This window comes from Tasmannia lanceolata, unplaced genomic scaffold, assembly GCF_043159265.1.
Source record: "Tasmannia lanceolata isolate RefF3 unplaced genomic scaffold, GAP_Taslan_0.1 ptg000018l, whole genome shotgun sequence".
Taxonomy (NCBI): Eukaryota; Viridiplantae; Streptophyta; class Magnoliopsida; order Canellales; family Winteraceae; genus Tasmannia; species Tasmannia lanceolata.
Window position 1 is genome coordinate 31,357,501 of NW_027518695.1, and position 14,807 is coordinate 31,372,307.

Here is a 14,807-nt window from a genome sequence, read left to right on the forward strand (position 1 = left end):
TAAAATTTTCCTGATTAAGAATGACATTAGGAAACCAGACAATATCTAAAAGCATAATAGTCGTACCATAAAGGTAAGAGATGTCTGTAGGGCCCAAAGAAGGTAGCATCAAGGTCATGGCTTTTGTAAACTGTATTTTCTTTACTTATCCTTCGTTGATGTGTGTGTACATCAAGGTCATGGTTTTTTTTTACTTGTTCAAAAAAATGTTTTCATTAAGAAGAAAGAGAGAGAAAGTGTGTAGAGGGAGAGGGAGATGGTAGGAATCTTTTCTTGTTTTACTGGCTAGAGGGGATCCACTCTTCCCTCATGAGACACAAAGGGCTTCTTCTTCCCAAAATCCTAATCCCTTTCGGGGCTTTTGATAAAGCTTGCCTCTATTGGGGACATATATCTGATTTTTGCATGAAACTGTAGCTTTGTTGGAGAATCAAACGTTCCCAGTTTTGTTTTCAAAGTCCAGTAGTTCTCTTTTTTGTATTGGGGTTGGGTTGGAGTGTATGTGTGTGTTGTGGTTGTGTGTGACAGAGAGAGGGGGGGGGCATACAGCTGGTTTTTGAATGAAACTGTAACTAGCTGTTGGACAATCACACATTCCCAGTTTTTTCCAAAGCCCTGTAGTTCCAGATTTAATGGGGGCTCATATGTTGTAAAGCATCTTTAAAGCATACTGGCCCATGGTCAAAGTTACCGAAAATTGTATCAGAACAAAAAAATACATGTACATCAATAATACATAAGATGAGGTCCAAACATGAAACATAACTTTGGAAATAAGAAAGAATTAAGATAAAAAGAACATAAATAGACTAGAATGCCATACACTCTGAAGACTGATGTGGTGCGCTTTTCCTAACAGTTTTGTTACGCTCAAAACAAACCATAAAATCATGTGACACATACCAAATGTTCTCGACAAGTTTCCACTGCTATAAAAGGTGGGCAATTTAAACTTGAAATTGCAGAACGATTACTATTCCCCGCATTTGCCACCATTAATGGAGGAACAGTTACCCCATCCGTGTAACCCTCACCACCAAAGACCCCAACAGCTGTTTGCATCGTCCTGCAACAAAATAATTGAAACAACCATAACCTAAATTAACATAAATTCAGCAGGGGAACACATTGTTTTCCGAAAATTGTTCTCAAAATACTGAATTCTACTGGTTTAAGAAAAAAATCATTAAATGAGCCCTTTTTGCATCCAGAAGTCTCATATGTTGATCATGTTTTACAGAAACTGTTTAGCAACTAAATTATAAAACAAACCAAATATGACAAAGCCAATGGAGCATCCTTTCTTCATGTTCGATGAGTATGACAAAGCCAATGGAGCATCCTTAGTTCATGTTTGATGAGTTTCTTTTATCAATCAAAACCTGACTGATGAGCATCAACAATCTGAAAAGAATAGTTTTGCTCACATGTCATCACAAATTCATTCCAAATCTGACATAATCCAAGTGAACTTGCTCCAACTCCAAGGTAAAATATTTATGCATTCTCTCAACTTTGAGCACAAAACCTTTTGATGTTGGCATAAACAACCTAACCAGCCGAGTTGCCAAGCCATCTATGACACTAAGACAAGTCAACATGCTTCTGGCAAGATCAAGCTATGAACGGGTTGAAATTTGACTGGTATATTTCTAATCTAGGTCTTGAGATCAAGTCTGGATTGTCATGCCTTGGTCTAATATAATGCTTGACAGCGTAAATCCAAACAGTTTTCAATTTTTTTACAATAGTTGGGATCGAACTCATGAAATGCTAAGAACATCTTGAAACTCAGGGCATGTAACACAATGTCCTCAAAATTCTAATCTCAATAAGACACAATAACTAATATATCATGAATGTAGAGTCATCCATAATTTAGCAAAACTGCTCAAGACTTCCTACTATAAAAATATCCCGTCTGGTCCTATTACTAAATTCAATATAGGATACTTCTTTTATTTAGAAAGACAAGGCACAATTGAGTATAAATGCACAAGAAATGTTTTTGTGCAGTATAAGTAAGAAGTTATCAAAAGAATCAGAAATGTTGGCAAGTTAATACCTCGTCAAAGGAGATGTAATGACTAAATCTATATTCTTAGCAAGTCCACATGCATGAACATGCTTCCGCAGATTATCAACCTGTAACAATGCAAAAAAAAAAAAAAATCACAATACAATCCTATTACAAGTACATCCACCCAATTAATAATTAACAAAAGGGGGGATCCACTTTTTAGGCGCCATCCACTTTTTTCGGCACCACACATTGCATAAATTAACCAATAGGGGCGCCCTTGAAGCTGATTTTTGCAAGGACGCCCTTCATTCTATGATTTCTTGAGTAAAACAATATTAAAGGGAAAATATCTCATCTTTTTTCTACTATAAACCTTAACCATAGAAACAACTATCTATTACCTGCTCCCAGCCTAGAGGAGTAAGCTGTGCATCAAAAAGTTCTGGAGATAAATATGCTTTATGGTTCTTTTCTCCTTCTACATTGTGAATCCCTTGTGCATGCCTCACCTGGATGATTGTTTGTTATGAACAGAATGCTTTAAATGTCATGAAGAACTAAGAAAGAAGACTATCTCAAAGAGATTCTTTCAAAACATATGTGCAATAAGGTGGATTAGCAAGACTTAGATGAAAAAAAAAACAAAATGACATAAAATTTTAACAGACCAGGTGCAGAGTTTTGCAACGGTGCAAAGGAAACAAACTTGTAGTTGCAGTGCCATCCATAACTGCAATTGGAAAACATGCAAAAAAATTACAAAATACCCTAGGGTTCGAGGAAGAAGTTTCCAACAAAATTGACAACAATATCATCTCCACTTATTGAAGACTTTCTGCAACAGGCAATAGACAAGCAGATTTTGGAACCTAATGTGTGCCTCAATGTCAATTAATTGCTTTCCTTTTAGTAAAATGAATGAAAACTTTTACTATGAACAAAAGGATTGCATAAAAGATAAAAATGATAGAAGTTAACTATGGCCCAAGGAGAGATGGCATACGGTGCCACTGCCAAGTCTTTATCAATTTTAGTTCCACCCAATTTTTGCAAATGAACAACATTAGATTTGCCTTCACATCTAAATTTCACCCAATCAAGATTGAAGAGAGAATATGATTGCTTTTTGGTCAATTAACACAGTTTTCTGAAACAAAGAAAGGTATATATAATCCAAATAAATGTATCACGGGATGGAAGTGGTGTTCCCAGAATCCTATTACAAAGACAGAGATCTCAACACAATTTTTAGCAAGTTCAGGATCCTCATTAGCCTCTCCAAGAACACAATGGCAAGAGGGATGTTAGTAGCTCCATAATAACCAGAATCATCTCTAAATAGCCATCAAGCTCAATCGAACTGAACCCTTTCCTCTCATGCAACGAATGCCATTGAGAGAATCACTTTCAACATTTTTTTTTAATGGTCATAAATTTCATTGAATGGGCCGAGATGGTCAAAATAATACAAAAGATACACTAAGCAATATATTTAATAGAGTAGAAGAGAAATTGACAAGGATCTTCAAATCCTCGAGCAAATCACATGGTACAAGTGTCAGAATCCGACATGGTTATCGAGTGTCGGGATCAGCGAACCTCCAAAATAAAGATACGCGGTCTTACCAAGATATTTTAATCAATTATGAAACTTTAGTATTTTTTTAGATAATAATTTGATTATAACAAGTAATATATTGAAATTTTTAGTAGGTCAGTAAAAATAATGTTTTATTTCTATAAAAAAAACTTACTAAAACTCAAACCATGTGGTAATTGTAAAGTTGTGGTAATAGCATTTGATAAGAAAATAGATAAAAGTGACCTAGAAGTGTCGCAGAGATTCCTGAAGTATTTGAATCCGACACGGGTACTTTGCTCATTTAGAAGAATCATGGTGTTAAAGAGTCTTTAATGCCCAACATTTTAGTTCGAGTTAACCTCACCACTAACCCACTATTTCTAAAACTCCACCAAAGCCAGTCTTGCCTAGTTTTCTAAGCATTCTCATTAAAACTTGGTCTAGACTCTAGATTGTCTCCAGGGAGGAAATCATTTCCCAATGAAAGACCAGGCTCCATGGACTGAGATATTGTGTATGAGACCCAAGAGATAACCAGATCACATTTGAATCATGATAAAAGTCACCAATGCCCAACAGTCTCGTTCCATCTCCCAATGAAAGACCAGGCTCCATGGACTGAGATATTGTGTATGAGACTCAAGAGATAACCAGATCACATTTGAATCATGATAAAAGTCACCAATGCCCAACAGTCTCGTTCCATCTAACCACACCACTTACCCACTTCTCTAAAACTCCACCAAAGCCTATATTGCCCAGATTGCAACACTCATCAAAACTCTGTCCGGACTCTAGGTTGTCTCTAGGGAGCAAGGCAGTCATTTGCCAATGAAAGACATGGCTATTTAGACTGAGATCTTGTGAATAAGACCCAGGAGATAACCACTTGGCCTGTTAATCGTATTTATGACTGTCGGCGGTGCAGTATGTTTGCTTTAGTTATTACGTACTCTTCTAAGAAGAATACAAATCTTGGAGCTTCAGTTCTATCCATGTGGAAATTCATTGTAGCCTGTGTTGCGCGGATTCGTGGTGTCAATGTGCCGTATCATGTGTCGAGGCGTTTGGACACGGATTCACGTTAGATTCGGCTAGAGACGTCTCCGAACGGCTCCACTACGTTACTTAAATTTGAAGTGAGGAATCCGACACGTCAATTGCTAATTTCTAGGCGTTATGATAAAATGAAGGGCTTTGGAAAGTTGCCTCTTTTTTGCAGGACTCTTCAATAATAAAAATAGCTCAATACAGCCCAAAAAAAATACAACCTCAAGCCTTTTCCATCGTTTCTTTCTTGCTCGACCCTCCATCAGTTGCACTCTATAAGAAGAAGAAGACCCACCAGGTTGGTCCATCTTTCTTCTTCTCTCCTCTCTCTACTCTCTTCCCTCTTTCTGTCTACTTCTCCTCACGAGAGCTTCTCTTTATTTTTCCACCGATTGAAGCCCTTTTTGTTCTCTAGATTTGCAGACCTGATTGAAACCCCATTTTTTCCTTTGCATTAGGAGAACAAATTGAAACCCCTTTTTATTCTTTGGATTTTGAGAACCTTTGTTTTCTTTGGATTTTGAGAACCGCTTGATACCACCTTTAATTTTTCTTTTGATTTTGAGAACCGATTGAAATCCCGCTTTTTTTCTTTGATTTTTAAAACATTGAAGCCCTTTTAATTCTTAGGCCTTGTTCGTTTCAGATTTTTGCAGCCGTTTGTGGACCACAAACCGATTAATAGACTCCAAATTAAACGTAATTTGGAGTCCAATAATCAGTTTTGGGGCCACACTCAGTTGCAAAATAGCACTATCCAGTGGTTTTAATTTGGAAGGTGAAGTAGCTTTTTTATATTATTTTATTGGGTGCTTCGGTTTTGGGTCTTCTCCTTATTGTAGAATAGTGGAATGTATGCATTATTTTTCATTAAATTAGGCAACTGATATATTCACCCCCTTTTATTCCCCAATCCACCCCACTTTAGTGTATTTAATACAACTTTTTTACACCGGAAGGGTGTGGACCAGGGAAGAAAAAGAGGAGAATATACAACTTCTTTGTCGCAGGATTTTTAGATAAGAAAATCATTTTTATTTTTAATTAATTTAATAAAAATGCCGAATCGGAATCCTTGTTTTTGGGGCTAGCCGAATCCGACACCTCGAATCCGTGTCGGATTCCGACACCCGAATCTGAATCCGTGCAACATAGATTGTAGCCATAAAGATGTTCTCTCTCTAGATGTTGGGACTTGAGATCTTCTACATGGTGGTGTAAGAAGGTTTTGTGCTAATTAAAGCCATTATTTGAGGTAAGTTTTCTTATATGTTCATGTTGATTGAATCTAACTTGTTATACGCTTTGTTATTTCTCGGGGTGATTCTTCATCTCTAATAATTGGAGTTTTGTTCCTGTTAGGACTGGTGGCATGTTTTCACAAGAGTGGAGTTCTAATAGAATTAGGAAAATGAGTCTTGGACGATTTGAAATCCGTCAGAGTGGTCTCCTATAGTTTCCAAATTGGGTTAGGCGAGAGAGAGAGAGAGAGAGAGAGAGACTTAGGTTGGGAAACCTAAGAGACTTAGGTTGGGAAACCTAATACTCTATAAATAAGGTAGTTTATACCTTATGCAGAGGGAAAAGAAACAAGCATGGATGTGTATGAAGTGGAAGGGGGTTCGCTTCGAGGTCAGGTGAACTTTTGGATTTGATCTTCCTGGGATGTGAGTCTTAAGCAAGTAATGATTGGGTTAATGGTTTAATCCCTTTGTAATCTCTTATGTTTATTGCTCATAGTGGAAGATTGGTTCTCTCCTGTTGATGTATTCATCATTGTCGAACCACATGTACCATATCCTTGTGTGTCTTTGCATATTTATATTATCTGACTATTACTTTGCGTGTTCGTTTTTGCCCATTGGATTTCTCAACAAGTGATATAAGAGATGTGGTTGGAGCGATTATCGGTTGGGCCATGGTTGGAGCTACCATGGATGAAGTCGTGGCTGGATCGTGGTTAGAGCGATCATCGGCGAAGAATGATCAAGAACGGCGAAGTTTAAAAATATTAATGGAGATTCAATCTATAGGTGGAGTCTGATAGCGGGTGGAGCATTGTTACACATTTTGGCATTTGGAAACGAGGAGGTGATCAAACTAAATCGTGTTTGTAGTCATCGTTGTCGAACCACGTATATCTCGTGCTTGAGTGTGTCTTTGCAATATTTATATAATCTGTCTATTATCTCGTGCTTGTGTGCGTGTTTGTATATTTATATTATCTGTCTATTATATTTCGTGTGATCAGATTGTTTCTTACCATCGAATTTTTCGAAAAGTGGTATCAAAGTTGTGGTTGGAGCGACTGTCAGTTCGGCCGTGGTTGGAGCTACCATGGATGAAGTCGTGGTTGGATCATGGTTAGAGCGATACTCGTAGAAGAACGATCAAGAACGACTAAGTTTAAAAATCTTAAAGGAGCTTCGATCTATAGGTTGAGTTTGATTGCGGGTGGAGCATTGTTTCTCATTTTGGTATTTGGAAATGAGGAGGTGATCAAACCAAATTGTGTTTGTAGTCATCGTTGTAGAACCATGTCTATCACGTGCTTGTGTGTGTCTTTACATATTTATATTATCTGTCTATTACATTGCGTGTGTAACTTGTGCTTGTGTGTGTTTGCACTTTGCATAGTTATATCATCTGTCTATTACATTGCGTGTGATCGGATCAATTTTTACCATCGGATTTCTCAACAAGCGGTATCAAAGTTGTGATTGGAGCGATTGTCGGTCCAGCCGAGGATGGAGCTACCATGGATGAAGTCATGGTTGGATTGTGGTTAGAGCGATAATCGATGAAGAACGATCAAGAACGGCAGAGTTTTAAAATCTTGACAGAGATTCAATCTATAGATAAAGTTTGATTGCAGGTGGAGTGTAGTTTCTCATTTTTGGTATTTGGAAACAAGGTGATTGGAGGAGGTTCCAATCGGTTAGAGTAAATTTGGATCTGGTTTTTATCAAACCATAATGTGTATGTGGGTTTCAAGAAAATTGGCACTAGAGAGCATAGATCGGCCTGTTGATTGCGATCAACAATTCTGATCAGTACCGATCCAACGACCGGATTTGACAGGCAATGGACACTCACAGATTTTAGCTGAATTTTCTGAGATCGGCGGGTGGCTATCAATGCTCAAAGTCGGTTGTCGACTTGTTATGGGGTTCTGCAATCGGTGTAGTGATCCGTGGTGGATCACTAATTGGCACATATAGGATGTCAATCAATGTAATAGTAGTCAAAACACAATTAGGTTTCCACAAAGATTCCTAGCCTTTGAAACATTTCATTAATAGAAACAAATTCAGTCAAGTAGCATGCTAACAATATAATCAAGCCAAGAAAAACAGATTGATAATCGACAGGGAATAAGAAACTGATATATATTATAAAGTATCAAACTATGGCCCAAAGAAACTATGAGTGATGCGATAAAGGCAGGGGAGTCAAAAGGTATGATGATATGGTAATGTGGAGGAGCTGGTAAAAAACTGGGTGGTAAATCCAATGGGAAAGCTCAAAGGATGCAGCAAAACAAACTACGATGGAGCAGTGTGTATGAGGAAATCCTTACATTGGTCGTGTAGGCTTCCTCAATCATTGTAGTGTAGAAGCCTCCAAGAGTTAATGAGCGATAGCTGCAGTCACGATCAATCAAGGCATTGTTCCAGCTACCAGGAGATTGAGAAAGCTGAGGGGAAAGTTGGGGAATAAGATGGAACAGCAGCGGGCAGCAACTAGATAGGGATAGGGAAGAAGAAACTATCGTAACTGCAGTTATAACAGGAAGGAGAAGACAAGAAAGGTAAGCAAGGCCGTTAAAAAATTGCAAATTTAATGGTGAGAAACGAAAGGAAAATGGGGAGTACAGTTGTCGTAACAGCAGTGACATAGCAGAGGGAAAGGGGCAGTTGCTGCAATAACTGCAGGAACTTTCAAGAGAAGAGGGAAGGTTAGGGGTGAGGAAAAAAGGAAAGGGAGGCAATGGAATGGAAGGGGGTGCAAGGCTGTTGGCTGCAGTATTGCTTTTGTGTTGAACGACAGCAGGGAGGGAGGAGATTGGGAGAGGAAGGAAGATAAGAAAAGAGCAGAAAGGTGAAAAAGAAGATAAAGAAGGGAAGGAGGAAGGAGGAAGGGATGAAAGAAGCGGAGGAACATAGAGAGGGGACGAATAAAGGGGAAGAGAGAGTGAAACTAGGAGAGAAGAGATGGGGGAGGGAAAGCATCTTGCGGCTGCTCCCTTTTTAGGCTTTTTTTCCAAAGGAGCAAACTTAGGGGGGTTATTTATATGGAAGTTGGGATTTTAAGTGGTGGGCCCATTTACAGGATCCAATAAGATATAAGTGGGGGTTTTAAGTGAGTGGGCCATGGTATGGGCTAGAGATAAAAGAGAAATAAAGGTGGATCATAGATGATGTGACCAACCCCCACATTTGGGAGAAACATGTGCTAAAAATAGGAACAAATTGTATAACAAATGAAGCTAAAAATAGAAATAAAACCTAAAGTAAACAAGTCCCTCCAACAAGCCAAATCAACTAATCAAGTGGGCTGGATCACTTCACTGATGCTAACGTAAGCCTTAGTTATGGCCTGCTAACATAAGCGGAATTTTAAGTTATGGTTGCTAACTTAAGTTAAAACAAGTGCACAATAGCAAAGAGAAAAGACAAATTCAACTTAAAATGTAAAAATATGATAAAGTTGGATGGGTGGGTAAGAAAAAAAGGAAAGAATTTCAAAGTTTAGAAGTTTGGGGGTGAGAAATATGAAGGAAAGAGGAGATTGAAAAAAAGGGATGAATAGAGAGATATGAAGAGAAACATGGATTCTGAAGAAAGGAGACTGAAACCAGGTAAAAAAATTGCTAAGCCGAAGAATTCCCCATAGTATATATAGGCCTAAGTAATAGTTGTCATCTGATCATCGATTGTTGGCTGGGGAGAGGAGTTTAGAGCATTCCAATGAGGGAACATAGGATCGATCATCAAGAGGTTTGAATGCTCGACCTGCTATTTCCGGACCAATCAATCAATCCGCTTTTGCTATCTCATCAATCAAAGGAAAAACTCTATGAAGTCCTTCTCCCATTGCCCTTCATGAAGTCCGGGGCCCCTGGCTATTCATGATAGATGTATACCACAGATTACCTCTCCTACCTCAACATCCAACCCACTCACCAAGGAATGTCTTATCTCTACAGCTAGCCGAAAGCATGCTCCGTGCTATTTAGCGGTTGGTGTTGAAACATGAGAATGATTAAAAGATGACAAAAATAATATAAAAGAGAACGAGGAGAAGGACCTTATTGCTTGATGCTTCTTAAGAACTGGATGACCTCATCAAGGAGGCCTCTATATGTGAATAGGCAATAGTAACCTTAATACATACATTTTAACAGTAGATCCCTCAAAGGTAAAGATGACAAACCATCATGACGTTCTTGGAAAGCTTAAACTCGAGGTGGGATAGGGATGTGTGATACCTACCACAAGCAGCTCAGTTGTCATCATTGTGCCTAAGAATTTTGTACAAAGTTTGAACAATGAAGTGGTGTCAACACTCCCAAATCTAGATTATCCTTACTACAAAGATGTAAATAAATTCCAAGGCCTCAAGAAGTAATAGTACTAACTTCATCACCCCCTCCCCCACAGAGTCCCTGCCTCGATTCAAGATCAATTTACCTTCTCATTTTATCGAAATTGGCACTCAACACTGTCTCTCTGTTTATTACAATCTTAGCCAAAATAGTCATTCACCACTGCCTCTCCATTCATGATCATTTCCAATTTGTTGATAGGGGTAAGTGTAGCTTCCTTTTCATCTTCTTTTGTTTGCCCCCTTGACCATCTCAGTCGAAGCTTTTCTCTCTTGCTTTCTCAATAAAATCATCTTTATCAATCAAAGAAAAACATAGAAGTATTAGATAATTGAGTTGTAAGAAAAACTTCATTTTGATGAATTAATTAGGGATTCCTCTTTGAATTAGAGAGACTATAAGGTCGTTAGATTGGAAAGGTCAATATGCTCCAAGAGAAAGATGTATGTAGATTGGGGGCCCTAATATATTTGTTATGCGTAAATGGTATTAAAGGTTTTGGGTGGAGCAGGGGAGTCACGGCGAAACATGATGATAGGAATCAGAAGCCCTTAAAGACATCAAGGAACAGAAAGTCCACCACACTACCGGAAGAGCTCCTAAAATGGTATGGCGTGTAGATGAAAGAGGTGGAACTACGTGCGAGAGTTGTTATATTGGAAAGGTCAATTTGCTCCAAGAGAAAGATGTTTGTAGATTGGGGGTCTTAATATATGTGTTATGGGTAAATGGTAGTAAAGGTTTTGGGTGGAGCAGGGGAGTCATGGCCAAATATGATCATAGGAATCAGAAGCCCTTAAAGACATCAAGGAAGGAACAGAAAGTCCACCTCGAAGCATAAAGAAACTATGACGTGGGAGATTCCATAGTGTCAGGATGTCATTATCAGTTTCATAGTGTCATTATCAATTAATATTTATATTATGTTAAGTGTCTAAGTTATGTTAGGAGTCCTAGTACCAGCTACAAGGTTATCTAACTGATAAGATTTTCTTGACTTAGTCCTATGCCATGTGGCATGTTCCTATTGGAGTCCTTTATGATTTTCGTGGGGATGCACCTAACAGTTAGCCATCAAAAAAATTAAGATCAAGTATTGCTTTCCCTTCCCACGGCTCAACGACATGTTAGATATGATGGTAGGGTTGTCCATCTTCACCAAGATCGATCTCTAAAGCAGTTACCAGCAAGTCCTCGTTATACCGGTGACGATGGAAGACAGAATTCAAAACGAAGGATGGACTCTATGAGTGGCCAGTCATGCCATTCGGCCTTTCCAAGGCCCCTAGCACATTTATGGGAGTTATGACCCTAGTAATCAAACCCTACATTGGAAAATGTTTAGTTGTGCACTTTCACGACTTTCTTATATATAGCAAAAGTAAGGATGTCAATCTTTTACATCTTCCACTAGTAAGGGTTCCACGTGAAGATCTACGAAAGGTATAAAAGCTGATCTGAAAAGGAAAAAGCTATTTTAAATTGGTATGTGCCAACTAATCTGCACAAGGAGAGGAGTTTCCATGGCTTAGCAACATTTTACAGGAATTTGGGTGCAACTTCAGTATATCATATCAACCATTGTAGACACAGTGAAGAAGGGTGTCGATTTGTATGGTCAAAGGCAGCAACAAAGGCCTTTAAGACCATCAAGAAAAAGATGACTGAGACTCTAGTGCTTCAACTTCCATACTTTTCAAAGTCTTCGAGGTTTGTTGTGACGCATTACAAGTTGGGCTCAGAGGAGTCCTTATTCAAGAAGAACACCCCGTTGCCAAGAAAAAAGTTCCCCATGTACGACAAATTATACATGTCTTCAAATCTCCCCAAAACTAATGTTGAACCACGTCTGCAACTTCCAAAACCAATCCTTTAAAGATCCACAAGAAAAGATTGTCACCTCTTCAGGTGACATGGGAACCATTGTACAAGTATTGAAAACCGAAATTTCCCCAATTTCAGCCTCAAGGGATAAGGACAATATGGCTTTATGAAGAAGGGGGATATTATTTTACTTTATTTTGCTTTCCTAATTAAGAATGATAGTTTGGTAATCAAATGTTTGCCGCCAAGAGTTAAGAATAAGAATATTCCTAACTATAGTAGGATTTATGTGAATTTACCAATTCTCGAATATGGTTAAGTGGGAACTGCATAACAGGCAGTCAGAATCCTTCACCATCTTATGGTTGTTTGATGATTTGCATATGCAGACGGCTTGTTGACAATAACCTCCTCAAAGTGATTCCTAGAGAGTGGATTTTTGCATTACATATTCTGATAAATGTTCTAACTTCTTTTCAATCATTAGTGCCTGTAAGCTCCTATCTTGAATGTGTATGTTCCTAAATAATTATTTAAATGACAAGAACATACAATTTTATTTTATTTTTGAAAAATGACGAATTTTATTGATATTAGAATAGCAGGTGGGACCAGGAGTCCCATCCTATTACATGATATGATTAAAAGCCAGGCTGGGCGTACCCAAAACCTGCTTTTTAGTACAAGAATGATCTCTTTCCTCATTTCAGCATAGATGTCTTTAGGCTCTGTTCAATTCTTTTCCCCGGTGCTGTTTTCCTTGGAAAACTGCCTTTTTTTCCCTGACAAGACCTTGACAAGACAGAATTTTTGTCTTCACTTCTTTTCCAGGGAAAAATATTATGAGATGTGGAATTTCTTATTTAAAAGCTGAAAATGGCGTGGAAATTGACTTTTTCTCTGTTACTCGAGATTTGGTTTCCAATTAAATATATCCGAAAGAGGCTTTCCAAGGAAAACGAAACCTTTTCCTTGACGCTTTCCTTGGATTCCTTTTCCTTCTGCCACATCATCTGGAAAGGAAAGGAAAACGAAATCCTTTCCTTTCCACATCATCTGGAAAGGAAAGGAAAACGAAATCCTTTCCTTTCCGGGGAAAAGAAGTGAACAGAGCCTTAAGGAACTTCGAATTAATCAAACAAAATGAAATAAACACATTTCAGCACGGAGGACTGAACCTTCCCTCGAAGTGGATTGAGAGGTTGATATATCCTGTGTTGCGAACCGATTCGGGTTGGCAACACAACCATAACTAAATTTGCCACCGCTATTACAGAACCCATCTAAACCAATTTCGACAAAGAAGCCCAACCAAAACCCAGCATCATAAACACATTTTAACCCAAAGAAAAAAAAAAAAAAAAAAAAAAAAAAAAACCTACCATACCAATAATCTTAACATGGGTTTCTCAAAAAAGCAGTTCTCATAAAAACTACCCATGAAATCCCAAACGTGGACCAAGAAAAATCGGATAACAGAAATGAAAAAACACATGATTTCTCTTAAATAAACAAAACCCAAAAAAAAAGGAAGAATCGGAATAGAAAGCAAGACGTTCAGTTACCTGATGATGCAGAGCTGCAAATGAGAGTAGGAAAAGAGCGTCTGACGTTGGATCTGGAAAAGGGTGGAAAGGGAATTGAATTTGGGGAAATGGTGAGAGGAAAGATTATAGAAATAGTCATTGTGAAGATGGCCCACTTTTCATTCTTGGAAGACCGACTACGTGAGGCTCCTTCTTTCTATTCTAGCGAGTCACACTGCTTAGCCTCCGCACCCCAAATTAGACCAGCCACCCAGATATCAGCTTTTCTTTCCGTCTGTTTTGGAACCCAAGGGGCGAATTTGTACGAATGATTGTGTGTCACTTGCTAATTGGCATGTCAATGGGTCCCATGGATCCGATTCTAATAGATACAAATGGTGGGGGTCCTTTTGAGCATCTGGGAGGCATAGATACAAGTACAACCCTTAATTAATAGGACGGACCTAGGTACTTATCGGAAAAATCATACGAGAGTGTCATAAATCCTGAGATTTTATATGGTGTAAGCTAGGGCTGCAACTCGAGCCGGGTTTTACCCGACCCACATTCGACCCGACCCGAAAATAGCCTGGGTCGGGTTCAGGTTTCATGGGTTTCGGGTCGAGCCGGGTTTAAAGGGCCCGACCCGACCCGGCCCGAGTTACATAAGTTATAGTATGTACATTTTTTTCTATTGTTAGTTAAAAGTTAAAGGGATAATTACATTTACACCCCCTATAGTTTCTGACACATCCACTTCCACCCCTATAGTTTAAAACGTGACAAATACACCCTTGTAGTTTCAATTTGTTTAAGGTAGGCCCCATCAGCTGAAGGTTCGTCCATAGATTGAAGGGTTAGGATGATCCAATGGAGCTGATTTTTTGGGCACACCCTATCTATGTCAGGACCCATCAAATGACCGCTTTGGATCATCCAAACAATGTGGGCCCACATTATTTGGATGATTTTTTGGTAGTGTTTGGATTCGGGTAGGGGCCCACATTATTTGGATGATCCAAAGCGTTCATTTGATGGGTCCTGACATAGATATGGTGTGCCCAAAAAATCAGCTCCATCGGATCATCCTAACCCTTCAATCTATGGACGAACCTTCAGCTGAGGGGGCAAACCTTAAACAAATTGAAACTACAGGGGTGTATTTGTCACGTTTTAAACTATAGGGGTGGAAGT

At 38.7% G+C, this 14,807-nt stretch overlaps 1 protein-coding gene across 1 annotated transcript in view; it reads right to left on the bottom strand.

The window, feature by feature from the left end:
* LOC143850923 (Phosphoglycerate mutase family protein) overlaps positions 1-13,890 on the bottom strand; it is a 47,693-nt gene extending 33,803 nt beyond the window's left edge. Inside the window, exons 1-5 of the mRNA XM_077360211.1 lie at positions 13,653-13,890; positions 2,692-2,753; positions 2,425-2,532; positions 2,066-2,145; positions 904-1,066 (exon numbers count right to left, since the gene is read on the bottom strand). Of these exons, the coding sequence (XP_077216326.1) occupies positions 904-1,066; positions 2,066-2,145; positions 2,425-2,532; positions 2,692-2,753; positions 13,653-13,773 (534 nt within the window). The 5' untranslated portion in view covers positions 13,774-13,890. The remainder of the gene's footprint in view (positions 1-903; positions 1,067-2,065; positions 2,146-2,424; positions 2,533-2,691; positions 2,754-13,652) is intronic.
* Positions 13,891-14,807: the final 917 nt, after the last annotated feature.